Source organism: Danio rerio, chromosome 1 (assembly GCF_052040795.2).
Source record: "Danio rerio strain M-AB ecotype USA chromosome 1, GRCz13ab, whole genome shotgun sequence".
Taxonomy (NCBI): Eukaryota; Metazoa; Chordata; class Actinopteri; order Cypriniformes; family Danionidae; genus Danio; species Danio rerio.
The window spans coordinates 57,806,654-57,824,912 of NC_141021.1; the positions used below are offsets into that span (position 1 = coordinate 57,806,654).

Below are 18,259 nucleotides of genomic sequence, written 5' to 3' on the forward strand. Positions count from 1 at the left end.
CTTCCTCAGGATTGAGTCCGTATAGTTGAGCTGCTTCTCTATTGTTTCTCTTTCAGGGGATGGAAATGTGCTCTTCTATATGGATTTCTTTCAGAAAATGAGCCTGGCTTTATTTAATGTCTGCTGTCTGTGCAATAATACATTGGTGTAGTTCTTGTGTTGACATGATGACGTTAAATGTTTACGCATTGTTGCTTGTTGACCATCTGTTGATTTATCAAGTAAAGCAAAAACTTTAAACACCCCTAACAATTTACCCATAGTTTAGTTTTAAATAGGCGAGACAGTGGCTCAGTGGTTAGCACTGTCACCTCACAGAAAGAAGGTCGCTGGTTTGAGTCCCGGCTGGGCCAGTTAATGTTTCTGTGTGGAGTTTGCATGTTCTCCCTGTGCTGGCGTGGGTTTCCTCCTGGTGCTCCGGTTTCCCCCACAGTCCAACACATGCGATATAAGTGAATTGAAAAAACTAAATTGACTGTAGTATATGAGGGTGTGTATAGGTGTTTCCCGCGTTGCAGCTGGAAGGGCATCCGCATAAAACATTTGGTAAAATAGTTGGCGGTTCATTCCACTGTGGCGACCACTGATTAATAAAGGGACTAAGCTGAAGGAAAATGAATGAATGAAATAGTTTCAAAAGTTGAAAAAAGTTTTTTTAAGTAGATTATTAATTAAAAATTATAATATTAATTGCCTTTTTTTGACTAAAATAACAAATATTAGAATAAAATTGTATTATATTTTTTTTATTAGTGATGTATGATATCAACAACACATTTTTACCACTAAGAAACAAAACTGTTTAATAAACAAATTAAAACAACATTTTTAAAGTAGATTAATAATAATAATAATATTAATAATTTACTTATAAAGAATAAATGAATACAATTGATTAGAATAAATTCATTTAGACTGAATTTTTAAATATATAAAAAAAAAATATATAAAAACTACAGGTAAAGCCCCTTTCATTTATTTTTAGTTATTTTATATTTTATTTATCTTTATATAATGTAATTATTTATGTATGTACAATATAAAGAAATGCAGGATTTCATACAACTCCTTCATGTTGTCCAAACACAACTTAATCTGTTTTTACAAATTTAAGTGAACTGAACATAAAACAATGAAGCTGTCCATCAAAAAACCCTTTAGAATTGCGTTGGCTCAACTCATATTAAATAAGTAGCTTGAACAAGAAGCAAAAGTCATATTTTATGAGTCTATTATGTTCCTTTTTGCACCTGTTATTGTACTGTGAAGATGTACTGATGATGATAAGTGGTTCGGCATTACTATATGTTCAATTATAAATAAATAAATAAATCCCCCAAAATGATCTTCATCCAATCCACACACGTCAGAATCCAGAAGTGCCACACCACAGCCCATGATGCATGCTGGGTAATACTCGGAAAAGAGCAGGATACACACACACACATTCACACACACATACACACAGGAAAAGAGGCGGTGTGTGTTTTTGTTGTGTCTGTATGTGGAGCTCCAGATGCTCGCCGGGATGACGGGATTCGCCACTCCGGACTCCTGAGGTGAAAATACGACTGACAGCTGCGCGAAAACTAGCGGTTAGCACACAGGATTAGCCTGCTAGCATCGTCCGTGTTATTCAATGGATTCTAATGCTACTTTGAGTTTGCATGCTAGTAGCTCGAGTCTGGGTCATTTGGAGAGTAATAACACGAGATCTACGGCATTTTCGTTTCAGTGTCAGGTAAAAGCGAGGTTATTTTGACGGGTAAACACCCTGTTGAATGGTGACAGGTGAATTGAGCTGTTGTGAGGAGCAGGCTAATAGCTAACAGCTAGCCGTAATGTAAACATCCCCAAATAACCGATTCGATTCCATCTGAAATATGGCATGTCAGTGATTGTGTTTAATTCAGATTTAATCTCGTATTAATGTAGGTTATCGTTAACTAATGTTCTCATCAGCTGTGTGGAGTATTACTAGATATGTAGATTATAATTTAGTAACTTAGGCCTGTTCTTTCTTGACAGCTGTGATGTTAAAATCCGGTTTGTTGATAATAAACCATCGTGTTTTACACATTTAATAACCTCTGTATTAAAGTGTGCTTTGTGTACTAGAATGCTGTTATTTAATATCCAACAACATTTAATAACATGTTACTTTAGTACCACTGAATTTTAGGATACAGTTATGATAGTGAAAGTAAGAAATATATAAATATTCATATAGTTATTAAAATATGTAACGTTACAGCACCTAAAATTGCTGTATACTTGGAGAAATGTATGAATACATATTACATATATACCCTATTTATTTTACTTACCCTACTAAATTGTTATTTATTGGAAAAAAAAATAAAGGTTATAGATTAAAGGTTATAATTGCACAGATATAATTCAATTTATTTAGAAGTATTTTTTTATTAATTACATTTGTACAATAGTTGTCTTATAAATGTGACTTGTTAGCCCATCACAATATGTGTAGGTTTAATTATTTACATTATCAATGTTTGTATTTGATATGTTTATACATAATATAACTATTATTTTAAAAAATAATATAATATATATGCAGTATATTTTAATGTGGTGACATTTATTCTGTTATATATATTTAATTTGTACAGCTTGGAACAAGCATGTGTTTTAATTTTTATGTTCATATATATATATATATATATATATATATATATATATATATATATATATATATATAAATACATGCATATACTCCTTATTACTCACAGTTCTTAAAATTGTTAAGTTGTGAAGTTCTTCATTGGAAAAAAAAACTAAAGGTTTTAGATTAAAGGTTACACTAGCACAGATGTAATCCAATTTATTTATTTAGAAATCTTATAAATTATATTAAATAATTTATTTATGAGTGTAGAAAATTGTGGTCAAGCTCCAAAAGTGTCGTGAATGTAAACTGTGGTTTGGCAACGATCCTCTGCTTTTAAAAGTGATTGTTTGTCCCACCTTTAAACAAACACAGTGCTGACATTTAACACAATAGTGCTGTTATATTTGCTTTGCTCTTTTGCAAATAATTGCGTTGTGCGTCTGAATTCTTTCAGTTTACTCCCGTCTTTGGTCTTTCAGAATGGATCTGGTTTTCTGCTCCTCCACAGTCGCCACTTCTCCCGTTAGCACTTAATTAACGTCTGATTTGAAGGCAATCTGTCTGCTTTTACTCCGCTTGATTTGATTCGAGTTAAACAACAAGAACCTGTTTCTGTAAATAGACCCTCGAGCGCTGTGATAGTGAGCGCTGCCAACAGAGAGCGACTATTTAGAGCTGTTCCAGTGTTCGTCTGTGCTTTAGATAAACACATTTAAATATCAGAACTGTTTATTATTTATTGTTACTTAATTCTATACTGGAAAAATATGCAATATTGTTGAGTATTGAGGTAACAATATTTCTTAAGGTATTACATTTCTCTTAAAATGCTATGTTTATTAGCAATGTTTTTGTTTATATTTTATTTTGATGTACAATCCATGCTATTAACAAACCATTAACTAGGACATTTAACTCTGTAAATTACTAAGTAGCTGATTATTAGTAGTTAGTAAGGTATTGTTTTGTTTTTTGGCATTGGGTAGGATTAGGGATGTAAAATAAGTGCTAATATATCTGGATTACTCTATTCAGGGCTCAACAATAAGGACTGCCCGATGGCCCGGGGCCAGTGTGTGAGATGCTCAGGACACTAGACAGGATTGTTACTGACCCGATCGGGCCACTGATCCCCTGTCACTAAAGTTTAATTTGCCTGTGACTATTTGTCAATTTCGTGCGAATATAGTCAGAATCGAGAAACAGTTTGTGTTTTTAAGCCTTCAAATGCTTCCTTCTTGGTTCCTCTTAGCTGATTGGATGTTGTGAGCACGTTATTGTTTTTTGTTACAATCAGTACAGCGAAGAGACAGCAACATGGCGGCAACGTCAAGTGATGATGCTAAAACATTTGTTTATAACGTCTTGGAAGCAGACATTAATGAGGGTACACCTCGACTAAAATAATGAAGTCATGTTTTGTACCGTTTGCCGTCAGTTTGGCAGTTCAGCCATATTTTGTTTTGCAATAAAAATACCTGCACATTTTGCTACTTTTGTTTGCAAAACACTTTGAATTTTGCTCAAAATAAATTTATTAACATTTTTTAAATATTTAAATTCTAGATTTACAAAAATTGTAAAAAAAATTTTTTTAATTTGTGGCAAAAAACAAACTATGAACTTTTTTTGGTTGGGCCGGTGAAAATATAGGCAGGGCAAGTAAAAATCTGAACCACTGCTCCGATCGGGCCCGTAGAAAAAATCCTTTGCGTTGAACCCTAGAAGATTATTTGCTTTTTTAAGGTAAAACTCAGGGGCGAGGCAGTGGCGCAGTAGGTAGTGCTGTCGCCTCACAGCAAGAAGGTCGCTGGGTCGAACCTCGGCTCAGTTGGCGTTTCTGTGTGGAGTTTGCATGTTCTCCCTGCCTTCGCGTGGGTTTCATCCGGGTGCTCCGGTTTCCCCCACAGTCCAATGACATGCGGTACAGGTGAATTGGGTAGGCTAAATTGTCCGTAGTGTATGAGTTTGTGTGTGAATGTGTGTGTGGATGTTTCCCAGAGATGGGTTGCGGCTGGAAGAGCATCTGCTGCTTAAAAACTTGCTGGATAAGTTGGCGGTTCATTATGCTGTGGCGACCCCGGATTAATAACGGGACTAAGCCGACAAGAAAATCAATGAATGAATGAATGTAAAACTCACGTTATTTTGCCATGTTAAACACGACAATACTTTTTGCTTTGTCTAGAAAATGCTTCTTGATTTAAGAATATGTAGATATTTGGATTAGAAACGAGACGAAACCTAAGTAAGAAAAGCATTTTTGCAGTCCAATTATCGAGATATAGTTCTTGTTATCGTCTTCCCGGTGGGGAAGATATTATCATTGGATAATATTGGTTTGTAATAGTCTTTATTTGGACTCAGGCATTCTTTTACAGTCATGCTGCTGGTCTCCATTGCAGGTGTGAGCTGTGCCGTGTGTTTCTGCTCAAGGCCTGATGGAGCCTGATGTGATTCGCATCTACTCCTCCTCTCCGCCGCCGATGGAGGACGCTGGCGAGGACGAGGAGGACGAATTCAGCGACTTCACCGGCGTCCCGAACAGCACCAGCTTCTCAGAGTTCGACACGCCGACCACCTTCAACCAATCTCAGGCCCTGAACGCCACCTCGCCACCTGAGCTGCTGAGCAATGGACGGATCGTGGGTCTGTCTTCGCAATCCGCCGGGTCTACCAAGGCTAACGGCGTTGCACCTGGCGGGGGCCAGACTGGCATGCCAAATGGCAGAACGGTTAGTGTTGAGGAACTCAAAAAGCTGACCGAGCATCAAGCTCACATCACATCCCTGGAGTTTCCCACCAGCTCTCGAACTGACAATGACTGCAATGGCACTGTTGAAGTGCTTACGAACGGGTTTGCAAGCTTGGAGCAAGCATCAACGCCACACAAAAACAACGAATCTGACGACGATTTTGCAGATTTCTCTGCTTTTTCAAATGCTGATCACGACCAGCCTTCAAATACAGACTGGGAGCTTTCCAATCAAGGGTGTAGAGTGGCTCAGAACGACGTTAGCGACAGTGTTGAACTTTCCAATCAAGGGAGTAGATTAGCTCAGAATGACGTTAGCGGAGAGTGTGAAGATAGTATAGAAGCGGTTTCAAAAATCACAGGGTTTGAACTCCCTTCAGAAAGCTCTGAAGGTCTCAGCAATGGGGACTTGGGTTTTCATGAGGGATCAGATTTAGATCAAAGAGATCTAGAAACTAATACTACTGAATACGTTAGCACATCGCTAACTCTTAACGGCGTTGCTCGAAGCGAGAGCGATGACAATAGCGTGTCACCTAATGGTGAGAGATGTAGCGGAGGACAATCAGACGAGAAAGGCTCTGAGACTGAAGAAACCGAAACTGAGACCTCCTTCGGTCGGCCGCTGTCCACAGAGGCGCTCGAAGAGTTCGGCGACTTTAGCACGACGGGATCCGTACCATCACCTCCTCTTCAGGAGGAGACCGCCACACCTGCTGACCACAGCCAGCTAGTCGAGGACGACGACGAGGATTTCGGAGACTTCGGAGACTTTGGAGATGCCAACGCATTTAGTGCAGGTGGTTTTGCAGATTTTGACCAGCAGGGGGCGGAGACGCAAGTCACTCAGCCTGAAGCGGCCGCAGAGAAAACTGAAGATGACGAATTTGGTGATTTTGACACATCAAAAGAATTTAGTAAAACGGATTTGCCAGCTGAGGAGGCCACAACGTCTGCGGACTTTCCTGGAAGTGACAGTTTTGCGGATTTTAGCTCCGCACAGGGGAACGATGGAGCCGATGACGGAGGTTGGCAAGCGTTTTCTGAGCCGGATCAGAGCCAAAATGGAGAGGAATCGTGGGCAACATTTGAGCAGGCGCAGGATGGAGCATGTGCTCAAATGAGTGGAGATAAATGGCAGCCTGACACAGCACCCCCTACTGGTGTGGAGGAGCGCAAAAGTTGCACAACGGTAAGCCTGAATGCCGATAACATTGAAAATTGGCAGTTTGTCATTGCAGTTTTTCTCCCAACCCCATGCTGTTATCTTTTCCTGAATGTTCAAAGGTATTAAGAATCTGGCAGGAATGTCTACAGGAAATTAAATCAGATTGAGGAATGTACCCAGATTGGATGGTTTACTCTGTCTACATGGTTGATTGAGCAAAAACACAGCCTTTTCAGACATCTCCATTTCACTCATTTCACTGATTATTCATTAAGTTGGAAGGAAACATGTTAACAAAAGCATGTCAAATAAAATAAATAAAATAAAAAAAAATTAAATAAATCAGACTTTCTTACAAATGTGGGGTAAAATAATTAGCTTTTAATAACATTGGGCTAATAATAATATTATAGAGAGATGTTTTTTTCCAACACATTTTTAAAGAATACTTTTAATAACTATTTTCTAATTACAATTTTTTTTTTGTTGCTTTGATGACAGTACATTATATTTGACTATTTATTTTGCAAGATACTAGTATTCGGTTTAAAGTGCAATTTAAAGGCTTAACTAGGTTGGTTAGGTTGAACCATTGGACAACAGTTGTTTGTTCTGTTGACAATCAAAAAATACTAATTTCTTGGGGTAATAAGTGGGCTAATAATATTGACCTTTTTAAAAATATATTTTTGATTCCAGCCAAAACCAAAATAATTAAAAAAAAAAAACTTTTTCCAGAAGAAAAAAAAACTTGAGAAATATTTGAAAAAAAGTAATAAAAATTTTAAAGGAGGCATATTAACACTGTTATACTAAGCAAACACAATGATTTTTCTTCCCTCTTTCTGTGTTTTTTGTTGCTAAGGCGGCACTTGTCAGCCGTCTGGAGAAGATCTTCCAGGTCAGTTTTGAGCTGGTTGTGTCTCCCCAGGTGGAGGATGAGGTGAACACACTCCACAGCTTCCTCAAACCTCCATCAGAAGAGCAGGACAGAGACCGAGGACAGACCAGGGGGTGAGCGCTGACACATCACTGCACTGTGCAAAATTGCTATACATATATTATACGGACGAAATAAAAACTCTTATTATTTCAGATTATGCTCTATCGTTTATTTCATCATGTCAGAACACATGGAAATACTTTTTCATCTTTTCAATGAGCACAATTTACAGCAGAGCTATCTGTCCTTTAGGGTGCGACTATCAATAATTAGGGCGGGGTTATAAGTAATTAGCGCTGGGCTATTATATGTCTTTTTTATATAATTATTTTTTGGGGTTTTCACCTTTATTGCATTGGAAAGTAGAGAGAATTGACAGGAAAGAATGGGGAGCAGGGGCTAATCAAAGGCAAAATCTCTGGTCTCCGTGAGCACCGGAGTGCATGTGTCGATGCCCTAACCACTACACCACTGGCACCGACAGGCTATTAGTCTTTAGGGCAGGACTATCAGTAAATAGAGCAGGACTATCAGTCTTTTAGGGCGGGGCTATCAGTCCTTTAGGGTGGAGCTATCAGTAATTAGGGTGGGGCTATCAGTCATTTAATGCTGGATTATCGTTCCTATAAGACGGGGCTATCAGTCCTTTAGGGCGGGGCTATCTGTCCTTTAGGGTGGAGTGTCAGTTATTTAATGCAGGATTCCTTTAGGGTGGGGCTATCAGTAATTAGGGCGGGGATATTAGTTATTTAATGCAGGATTATCAGTCATTTAGGTTGGGTCTATCAGTCTTTTAGGGCAGGGCTATTAGTAATTTAGGGCCGGGCTATCAGTCATTTAGGCAAGGGCTGTCAGTAATTAGGGCAGGGCTATCCTACAGTTAATGCGGGATAATCAGTCGTTTAAGGCGGGGCTATCAGTAATTTATGGCGGGGCTATTAGTAATTTGGGCCGGGCTATCAGGCATTTAGTGTTAGATTATCAGTCAATTAGGGCGGGTCTATTAGTCTTAGGGCAGGACTATCAGTAAGTTAGGGCGGGGCTATCAGTCATTCACGGCAGGGCTATTAGTAATTCAGTGGTGGGCTATCAGTAATTTTAGGAGGGGCCTTCAGTCATTTAGGGAGAGGTTAATATGAGTAATTTACAACGCAGCTATTAATATTTTAGGGCAGAGCTATCAGTAATGTGGGGTGGACTATTACTCCTTTAGGGTGGGGCTATCAGTCATTTAGATCGGGTTGTCAGTGGGTGTCTCTTTGCTTCTCTGAATTCATCCATTTGTCAATCATCTTATAAATATCCAGTTGCTTCCTAAAGATTATCGTTCTCATTTCAGGTGGATGTATGTCAAGATTGCTGAAAAAAGCATTATCTTAACTTTAATTCATGACGACTTTAATGTCAGTGTGGTGATCATTAATGCTCTCTGTCTCCTCCTGGGGGTTCTGCAGGGCGGTGCGGGACGTGTGGCAGCAGCTGCAGGATGTGAATAATGCCTTCGGTCTGCGATATCAGTGGGGCGGCTCTTACACCAATAAAGCTCTGCTCTGCTCTCTGGGTATCGACACTAGAAATATAGTGAGTCCAGTTGCGGGACATGTGGGGTTGGGTCATTTTGAATGCAAATAGGAAACTAGCTGTGCACTTAAAGTTGATGTTGTTTATCGTGTTAGTGCAGTTGTGCTTAATATATTATCAGCTGGATGCATATAAATGAACAGAAAACAGTGGCGCGGTTTTATAGTTGTTGGCCGCTGTCTAAATAGAAGCTTTGTTTACTGTTTGCTAAAAATATTAGGTAATTAGTTATTTTTTTATATGACATAAGCATTAATAGTATTTTTCTTTTCTTAATATTGTTTGTTTATTTAAGAAAATAATTGTATAGTCTTTCAATGAATTGATCATCGTTTTTAAGGCCTAAAAATGATGCAGGAATTTATGCACAAATAAAAATACATTTGATTTACAGTGACATTATGAAATATTCTTGTAAAATATACTTTAATAGCCTAATTTAGCTTCATTTACAAACATTCTATACATTATTTTTATTGTTTATTTAATAGTAAAATAATATTTAGTATTTTATTTATTGTATTATATTTGTTGTTTATTTTGATTTAAGAGAAGTTCTTATAAATTATTGCACCTTGAAGAAATTTGCCACTTACATTTTTCAGCTTTTTAAATTAATTGTAATTATTTTCTGCACAGATTAACTTGCCGTCTACCCAAAATCCTGATAAAATGTTTTATTTTGCTAAAAATATACACATTACAATGGTTAATTTCTTCCCGAATTTGTGAGCCTTTTATCGTTAACTTTCTCCTCTTCTGTGTTTCTCCTCAGCTGTTTACAGGCCATAAAAAGCAGCCTGTGATTGTGCCAATGTACGCTGCCAGTCTGGTGAGTCCAGTCCAGCTGCAAGCAAACTGTGTGTGTGTGTGTGTGTGTGTGTGTGTGTGTGTGTGTGTGTGTGTGTGTGTGTGTGTGTGTGTGTGTGTGTGTGTGTGTGTGTGTGTGTGAGTGAGTGATGCAGGCTGGTTTATTCTAGTCGTTCATGTGTGTTTCATCAATCATCTTTGACACGTGTGGATCTGCAGGGGATGCTGGAGCCCACAAAAGAGCCTGTGAAGCCGGTGTCTGCTGCCGAAATGATCGCCTCAATAGCACAATCTCCTTCAGTCGCCACAGAGTTGAGCTCCTGTCCACCGGACAGCACACAGGTCAACCTTCAGCCTTCATTCTGCACATGTATATACAGTTGGGGTCAGAATTATTTGCCCTCCTGTGAATTTTTTCTTTTTTAAATATTTCCTAAATGATGTTGAACAGATTCAGGAATTTTTCACAGTATTTTCAAAAGTATTTTTTTCTCATGGATAAAAAGTCTTATTTGTTTTATTTCAGTAAAAATAAAAGACTTTTTAATTCATTTAAAACCATTTTAAGGTCAATATTATTAGACCCTTTAGGCAATATTTGGATTGTCTACAAAACAAACCACTGTTATACAATGACTTGCCTAATTACTCTAACTTTACTCTAATTAACCTTTTTAAGCCTTTAAATGTCACTTTAAGCTAAATACTAGTATCTTAAATATTAATATCTTGTAAAATATTATGTGCTGTCATCACGGCAAAGATAGAAAAAATCACTCATTACAAATGAGTTATTAAAACTATTATGATTAGAAATGTGTTAAACAAAACAATTTTTTTATCAGGTAATCTAATAAGACTTTCTGAGATTTGATTATGAATATGCAAATACACCCACATCCCCCTTAATTAAATGAAAAATATTAGTGTTTTGTATTATTATAATTGTTTTGATTGGTTTTGTTTTATTTGTAGGAGTCTCTTCCTCCTGTTCAGTTTGACTGGAGCAGCAGTGGCCTTACCAACCCTCTGGACGGTAAGATCAGTCTGTGGTTTCTCTCACTGCAGAAAAGAGCGGGAAAACACAAAGCCTTTTCACTCCTTGTGTCTTAAAACTAACCATAAGCCCAATTTACGTGAGCTGAGCTTCTTGCTAACACTAATCCACTCATGTAGATCTCATATCTAATGAATATCTGCAGTTAGGGCTGCACAATATATGGCATGATTGTCACGATAGTAGTATATGCATTAAGTCTTTTAGGTCGCTAATCTTTTCAGTTTTCTGCTGCTGATGCTTGGAATCATCTGCAGCAGACCTTAAAGCTCAACACTTTCATTCCACTATCATCCTTTAGAAAGTCAATCCAGTTAATAGTACAAGATCGCTGTGCTCGATTTTAGTTTTCCTTAGTTTTATATGTTATTATCTGCATTTGTGAAATTGTTATTGAACTATGTCCCTTCTGCATAGTATCTGCTTTTTATGTTGCCTCTTGGCCAGGTCGTCATTGTAAATTTGCATACCTGGTTAAATAAAGGTTATTATTATTTAGTTATTACATTTATGTTGTGCATTGGTTGTTTAGCTAAATTTGACCAATCAGATGTGAACGTGCTATCTTTAGCCCCGCCTCTCCAGTAGTTGCGGTTCTGCTATTGGCTGGAAAGCTGAACCCAGAGCTGAAATAAACACTAGTGGGCGGAGTCTAGAGGAGAGGGGAAAATGACAACAGAAAATGAGTCAGAATAACAGCGTTTTAAAGTTTGCACCTACTTTTTCAACTGGTATCTTTTACCTGTTTGTTTTTATATCATTACATAAATATATGATTTAAACGCAGCTAAAAAAATTGCATTTTTCTAGGGAAATGTTGTATCGTAAGCAGAGGTTGCTATCGTCCGTCATTTTGACGGAGAGGGTTGTAAAAATTTCGTCATAACCTATTATTGACCGTCAATTAATTTGCATATTTTTTAATAGCTTTTTTCATTCATATTTTAATCATTAACTTGCACGACGAGCATATAGGCTAAATTATTCATTTATTTATTTAACAACTGAACAAAAATCAACTCTAATTTATTGTTCAACAATTGTATATATTTTTTCGCACTGACAGCAGAGGGAATTTAAACGCGACCCTTTGTGCCTGAACACATGCAGCTATAAACAACAAAATATATTACAAAATATAAATAATAGACTAAACTAAGAACACAACTTAAAAATATAACTATTCAGACGATGTTCTGTAGGCCTATCTGCCTTAACTCGTATCCTCCTCCTGGTCTGCGTCGACCTGAACTGGATGCTTGCCTGTGCATAATCAAGCCCATCAACTAGCTCCACTTCAGCGGAAGTGATAAGACGTTTGCAGGATTCTTTGAATTTGGGATTTACCGATCCTGCAAGCCCTCGTTTCACCAGAAAAAAAATCCTCAGCACGCGCTCTTTCTGCACCAGGGGCGGCGGCTGCACCCCTCTGCGTTTTGTAGTGCTCACAAATGCGCTCCAAAACACCCGACCTCCTTGATGCCGACAAAACAAGACAACTGCTAATTAATAGGGGCAATCGCCATCAGCTGGACCAAATTAGAAAGAAAGATCAGACCAATCAGAGAAAGAGATCAGACCAATCAGAAAGAAAGGTCAGACCGATCAAAGAAAGATCAGATCATATAAAGAGAGATCAGACCAACCAGAAAGAAAGGTCAGACCAATCAATAAGAGATCAGACCAATTAAATAGAGATTAGACCAATCAATAAGAGATCAGACCAATTGAAGAGAGATCAGACCAATTGAAGAGAGATCAGACCAATCAAAGAGAAATCAGACCAATTAAAGAAAGATCAGACCAATCAATAAGAGATCAGACCAATTAAAGAGAGATCAGACCAATCAATAAGTGATCAGACCAGTTGAAGAGAGATCAGACCAATCAGAAAGAAAGGTCAGACCGATCAAAGAAAGATCAGATCATATAAAGAGAGATCAGACCAACCAGAAAGAAAGATCAAACCAATCAAAGAGAGATCAGACCAATCAAAGAGAGATCAGACCAATCAATAAGAGATCAGACCAATTAAATAGAGATTAGACCAATCAATAAGAGATCAGACCAATTGAAGAGAGATCAGACCAACAAATAAGAGATCAGACCAATTGAAGAGAGATCAGACCAATCAAAGAGAAATCAGACCAATTAAAGAGAGATCAGACCAATTAAAGAGAGATCAGACCAATCAATAAGTGATCAGACCAGTTGAAGAGAGATTAGACCCATCAATAAGTGATCAGACCAGTTGAAGAGAGATTAGACCAATCAATAAGAGATCAGACCAACTGAAGAGGGGCAGACCAATCAATAAGAGATCAGACCAATTGAAGAGAGATCAGACCAATCAATAAGAGATCAGACCAATTGAAGGGAGATCAGACCAATTAAAGAGAAATCGGACTAGTCTGGGAAAGAAAGATAAAATTCAGAGAAGGAAAGATCAGACAAATCACAGAGAGTGATCAAACCAATCTGAGAGAGAGAGAGAGATCAGAGAACTCATAGCACGTCAGAATGACGGATCGAAAATTTTCGGTTAACGCAACCTCTGATCGTAAGATATATAGGCTGTTTCTCAGTATGTGTTCTTCAGCGATCTTGTGTCCTCGTGTAACGTCATCATCAACATCCAAAGTTTAATTTCAAAACTCAAGACCACAAGAACAGAGGATGCGTGAAGGATGAGTTCTTGATATATCGAGGAGACACTGATGCAGACTTGAGCACTGAACTCGCTGGATAAGTCCAGAATTCATTGCGACTAAATAATGGAGATGGAAAGCGCAGCATTTTATATAGATTTAGCAGTAAAGTTCAGAGATATAACTTACTTATCCTTAAATGAAACGGTGAAAGTAAACTTAACCATGAAAATCTTAATAAAGACATGAACACATTTAGGGTTTGAGGTACCTTCCTGAGGTAACCTAGTAAGACTGGTCCTCTCGAGAACATAAGTCCATTCTCTGCGATTTTGCATTTGAGAAACAGCCATGGTCATCGCAATACTCAACAGTATTATCTCATATTGTTCCAGTATGGTGCAGCCCTAATCTGATCATGCATCTACTCCTGCTGTCTCGTTTCCCTCTTTCTCTCCATAACCACCTTCTTCTTCTTCTGTGGTTCTGAAGCGAGTGGAGGCTCGTCTCTGCTCAACCTCGATTTTTTCGGCCCTGTGGATGAATCCCCCTCCGGCACGGCCACCTCTATTCCAGGTTTGACCAAACCTTTCTGTTTTAACACCAAATCTCTTTCTCTCTCGGTGTGTGTGTGTCCGTTCTTCTGCTCTGTTTGCATCTGTATCTTTAATTCTATGTTCAAACTAGTGTTTTTGCATGTGTGTCTATGTGGGTGGTTGACAAATGTGCAGTAAATGTGTTTGTTTATTTGTTTTGTGTGTGTGTGTGTGTGTGTGTGCAGGTGTTGACCCAGAGCTGTATGAGTTGACCCAGGTAAAGCTGGAGGTCAGCGGGGGCAGCAGTCGAGTGGTGGATGCATTTGCTCGCCTCATGTCGACTGTAGAGAAGACCAGCACCTCCACCAGGTCAGTGAAACTCATTCACTCTCCACCAGAGGGAGCCGCACTGCAGTTCAGAATGAGTTCAGAACAGCACTGCTCTCAACTGTTCTGATGCATTGATATTAGTGTACACATATCAAAATGTTGAAACATTTACTCATATATGATCTGATCTGATCTTTCTTTCTCTGTTTAGTCTGATCTCACTCTCTCTATCTAATTGGTATTGCTATAAATTCTCTGATCTCTCTTAGATTGGTCTGATCACTCTCTGTGATTTGCCTGATCTTTCTTTCTCTGATTTTTATCTTTCTTTCCCAGACTAGTCTGATTTCTCTTTAATCGGTCTGATCTCTCTTTGATTGGTCTGATTTCTCTTTAATTGATCTGATCTCTCTTTAATTGGTCTGATCTCTTATTGATGGGTCTGATCTCTTTTTAATTGGTCTGATCTCTTATTGATTGGTCTGATCTCTCTTTGATTGGTTTCATCTTTCTTTCTGTTTACTCTGATCTCTCTTTATATGGTCTGATCTTTCTTTGATTGGTCTGATCTTTATTTCCCAGACTGGTCTGATCTTTCTTTTTGGTTGGTCTGTTTTTTTTTTGTCTGATCTCTTGGTCTGGTTAGTCTGATTTCTTTTTGATTTGTCTGAACTTTCTTTCTGATTGGTCTGATCTCTTTCTTTGATTGGTCTGATCTTTCTTTTTAATTTGGTCTGATTTCTCTATCTGATTGGTCTGATCTCTTTTTTTCTCTCTGATTGGTCTAATCTTTCTTTCTGATTGTTCTGATCTTTTTTTGATTGGTCTGATCTCTCTTTGGTTGGCCTGATCTTTATTTCCCAGATTTGTCTGATCTCTTTGATTGGTCTGATCTCTCGGTCTAGTTGGTCTGATCTCTTTTTGAGTGGTCTGATCTCTTTTTGAATGGTCTGATCTCTTGGTCTGGTTAGTCTGATTTCTCTTTGATTTGTCTGATATTTCTTTATAATTTGGTCTGATCTTTTTATCTGATTGGTATGATCTTTTTCTCTCTGATTGGTCTAATCTTTTTTTTTCTTACTGGTCTGATCTCTGATGTCCCTTTCTGTAGTTGGTATAATCTCTCTTTCTGATTGGTCTGATTTCTGATGCCTATTTCTCTGTGATTGGTCTCGCCTCTATCTCTCTTTAACTGGTCTGATTTCTCAGTCTGTTTAGTCTGATTTTTTTTAATTGGTCTGATCTCTCTGTCTGATTGGTCTGATCTCTCTTTAATTGGTCTGATCTCTCAGTCCGGTTAGTCTGATCTCTGTTTAGTTGGTCTGATCTTTCTTTCTGATTGGTCTGATCTCTATTTCTTTAATTGATCTGATCTTTCTCACTGATTGGTCTGATCTCTGTCTGATTGGTCTGATCTCTATCTGATCTCCCTCTCTCTTTCTCTCTCTGATTGGTCTGATCTCTCTTTCTTTGATTGGTCTGATCTCTATCTGATTGGACTGCTCTCCCTATTGATCTGACTTCTCTCTCTCTCTCTCTCTCTCTGATTGGTCTGATCTCTGATTGATCGTATCTCCCTGATTGATCTGATCTCTCTCTCCTCTCCCTCTCTCTCTTTTTGTCTGATTGCTCTGATCTCTCTTTCTCTGATAGGTCTGTTCTCTCTGATCGTTCTGATCTCTCTCTCTCTCAGCAGAAAGCCAGTGCCGAAGGAGGAGAATCTGAGCCCGGAGGCTCAGCGGGTGATCTCAGGCCTGCCGGATCTGTCCTTCATGCAGGCTAAAGTGCTGATGTTTCCCTCCACACTGACTCCTCTCCTGCCCTCGTCCTCTACGCCCGACTGACGCGCTCTTTTCCTCTCTTTCATTGTGTATCGCTCTCCAGCTCCACAATATTCGACCCCGTCTATGATTTTAATGCCATCCTTTCAGTTCTCTAGCTCTCGTTCCTCATTCTGCCCGTTTTTAAGTTCAAATACATCGTCCGGTACGTCAGAGAGAGAGTGCTAATCGGCTCAATTTGGCAGGATTAGATCATTTTATTCGTAGATTGATTGTAGGAAGAGTTTGTGTTAATATTAGAGCCAATCTGTATATAATCAGGGATGAGACTTTGTTTTCCTTTCGAGTGTTCTTCACCGTTATGTTAGTGTGTATGAGAGAGAACAGAAACCGAGGCACTTTGTTATTTTCCATGGTTTGTTTTTATGAAACACTGGCTTAAAAGTCCTTCAGCGGCACAAATGAGGATGTGAATGATCGGATTTGTACTTAGATTATATATAAATGCGTAGTTATATCGACTTGAAACCAAACCGCCTGCAAATTTCTCGATTTCTTTGGGGTTTTTTTGCATAACAAAGGCCTTAGTTTTTCATCATTACGGCTGACGTTAGGATTTATATCGTTAAAACTTTCGTAGGTTTCAGTTTTGTTGATTTCCCACATGCATTAGCGAACACTTCACGTTTCTGTTGTGCACATTATAGATTAATTATTGATTATCTTGATTTCACTCTGACAGATTTAGCTTTAATATCTAGCTGCTCATCTTTTGTTATTTTAACAATTTTTTTAATGCTAGTTGAAACCACTGGCTTCCGACTGTAATGTAGTGAAGGAATCGTTGAGTGAATGATTAACTTGGATATATACAAATATATAGATGTATCGAGAATAAGGGACCAATATCTGCTGTAACAGTTTGCTGATTTCCCTGTGTTTTCGGTCATGCTGTTTTATTTAATCTCTCGTGACTCCTCTGGAGGACGTCTGCCATCATTGTGGATTGCGTGATGGGAAACGTCCGCCTGAAGTGTCTTCTCATCCTTTTGGCTTTTGTTTATTTTTCGTCTGTTCGTCGTTTTATTTAGTCGTGTCACTGTTTAGTCTGTCTCCTGGAGGATTTTGCACATTGTAAAGATATACGGAAGAACTTGCTTACATAGTTAACTGTGGCTTCAGACTGTGTACAGTCAAACTATGAAACATGTAAAAATTGTTATGGGAAAATTCCTATGGAAAACTCATACCGATGAATGATATCTCTAAAGAGCCTGTACCGAGGTCAATCGCGCATGCACGGGTTCTTTGAAGAACAAAAAAAAAAAGTGTGTAAATTTTCTTTAAGTGTACACAAGAAATTAAAATAATTTAAGAGAAAACGCTGCGCTGGTGTGAAATCCTGTTCAAGTCTCAATCATTTCTCTATTGGCTAAACTGAAAGCAATAGAGCACTTTTTCATGAATTTTCAAAGCTCTGATTATCAGATGAATCAGTTTTTAGTTAAAATAAGTGATATACTTTGGAATTTGTTAGTTATTTGTACTTTTGTTGAACACTTGTTCGCATTTATAACAATTCATGGTGATAAACTACATTACCCATAATCCTTTGCTGGAATTCCACCAATCAGATTCGATGCAAGCAAAGCAGCCCAAAATAGATATTTAGCTCCACCCACTCCTATATAGACTAAAGACTCTAAAGTACTTTCATATTTGCATGTTATTCATATTTTATGATATTTTTATTCCCAAATTTATTGTGATGTACGCAACAAATTATCAGTCACCTAAATAAATAGAAAAAAAATGTTATGCTAAAAAACTGTAAATTATAAAAAATTTCCACAAAAAATTAAAATATCACTTTATAACATTGCATTAATATTATAAATTAGACACAATATATTACGCCATTACATTGCGCACCGTTTGATAATGTTATCAAAATAAATAAACCAACAAAGCGTATATATTTAATGCCATAGTAACCCTAATTTCATGATAAAGTACAA

General features: G+C 37.9%; 1 protein-coding gene across 15 annotated transcripts; it reads left to right on the forward strand.

Moving 5' to 3' along the window:
- Window positions 1-1,375: 1,375 nt before the first annotated feature.
- aftpha (aftiphilin a) lies at window positions 1,376-17,623 on the forward strand. Of its 15 annotated transcripts, none has more exons than XR_015475773.1 (11): window positions 1,376-1,741; window positions 5,038-6,579; window positions 7,421-7,569; window positions 8,953-9,079; window positions 9,855-9,911; window positions 10,109-10,231; window positions 10,865-11,128; window positions 11,261-13,184; window positions 13,283-14,170; window positions 14,376-14,499; window positions 16,157-17,623. XR_015475773.1 is itself a non-coding variant. In XM_087235726.1 (10 exons), exons 2-10 carry the CDS (start codon window positions 5,074-5,076, stop codon window positions 16,302-16,304), a joined length of 2,382 nt encoding a protein of 793 aa, XP_087091852.1. In that variant the 5' UTR covers window positions 1,376-1,741; window positions 5,038-5,073; the 3' UTR covers window positions 16,305-17,623.
- Window positions 17,624-18,259: the final 636 nt, after the last annotated feature.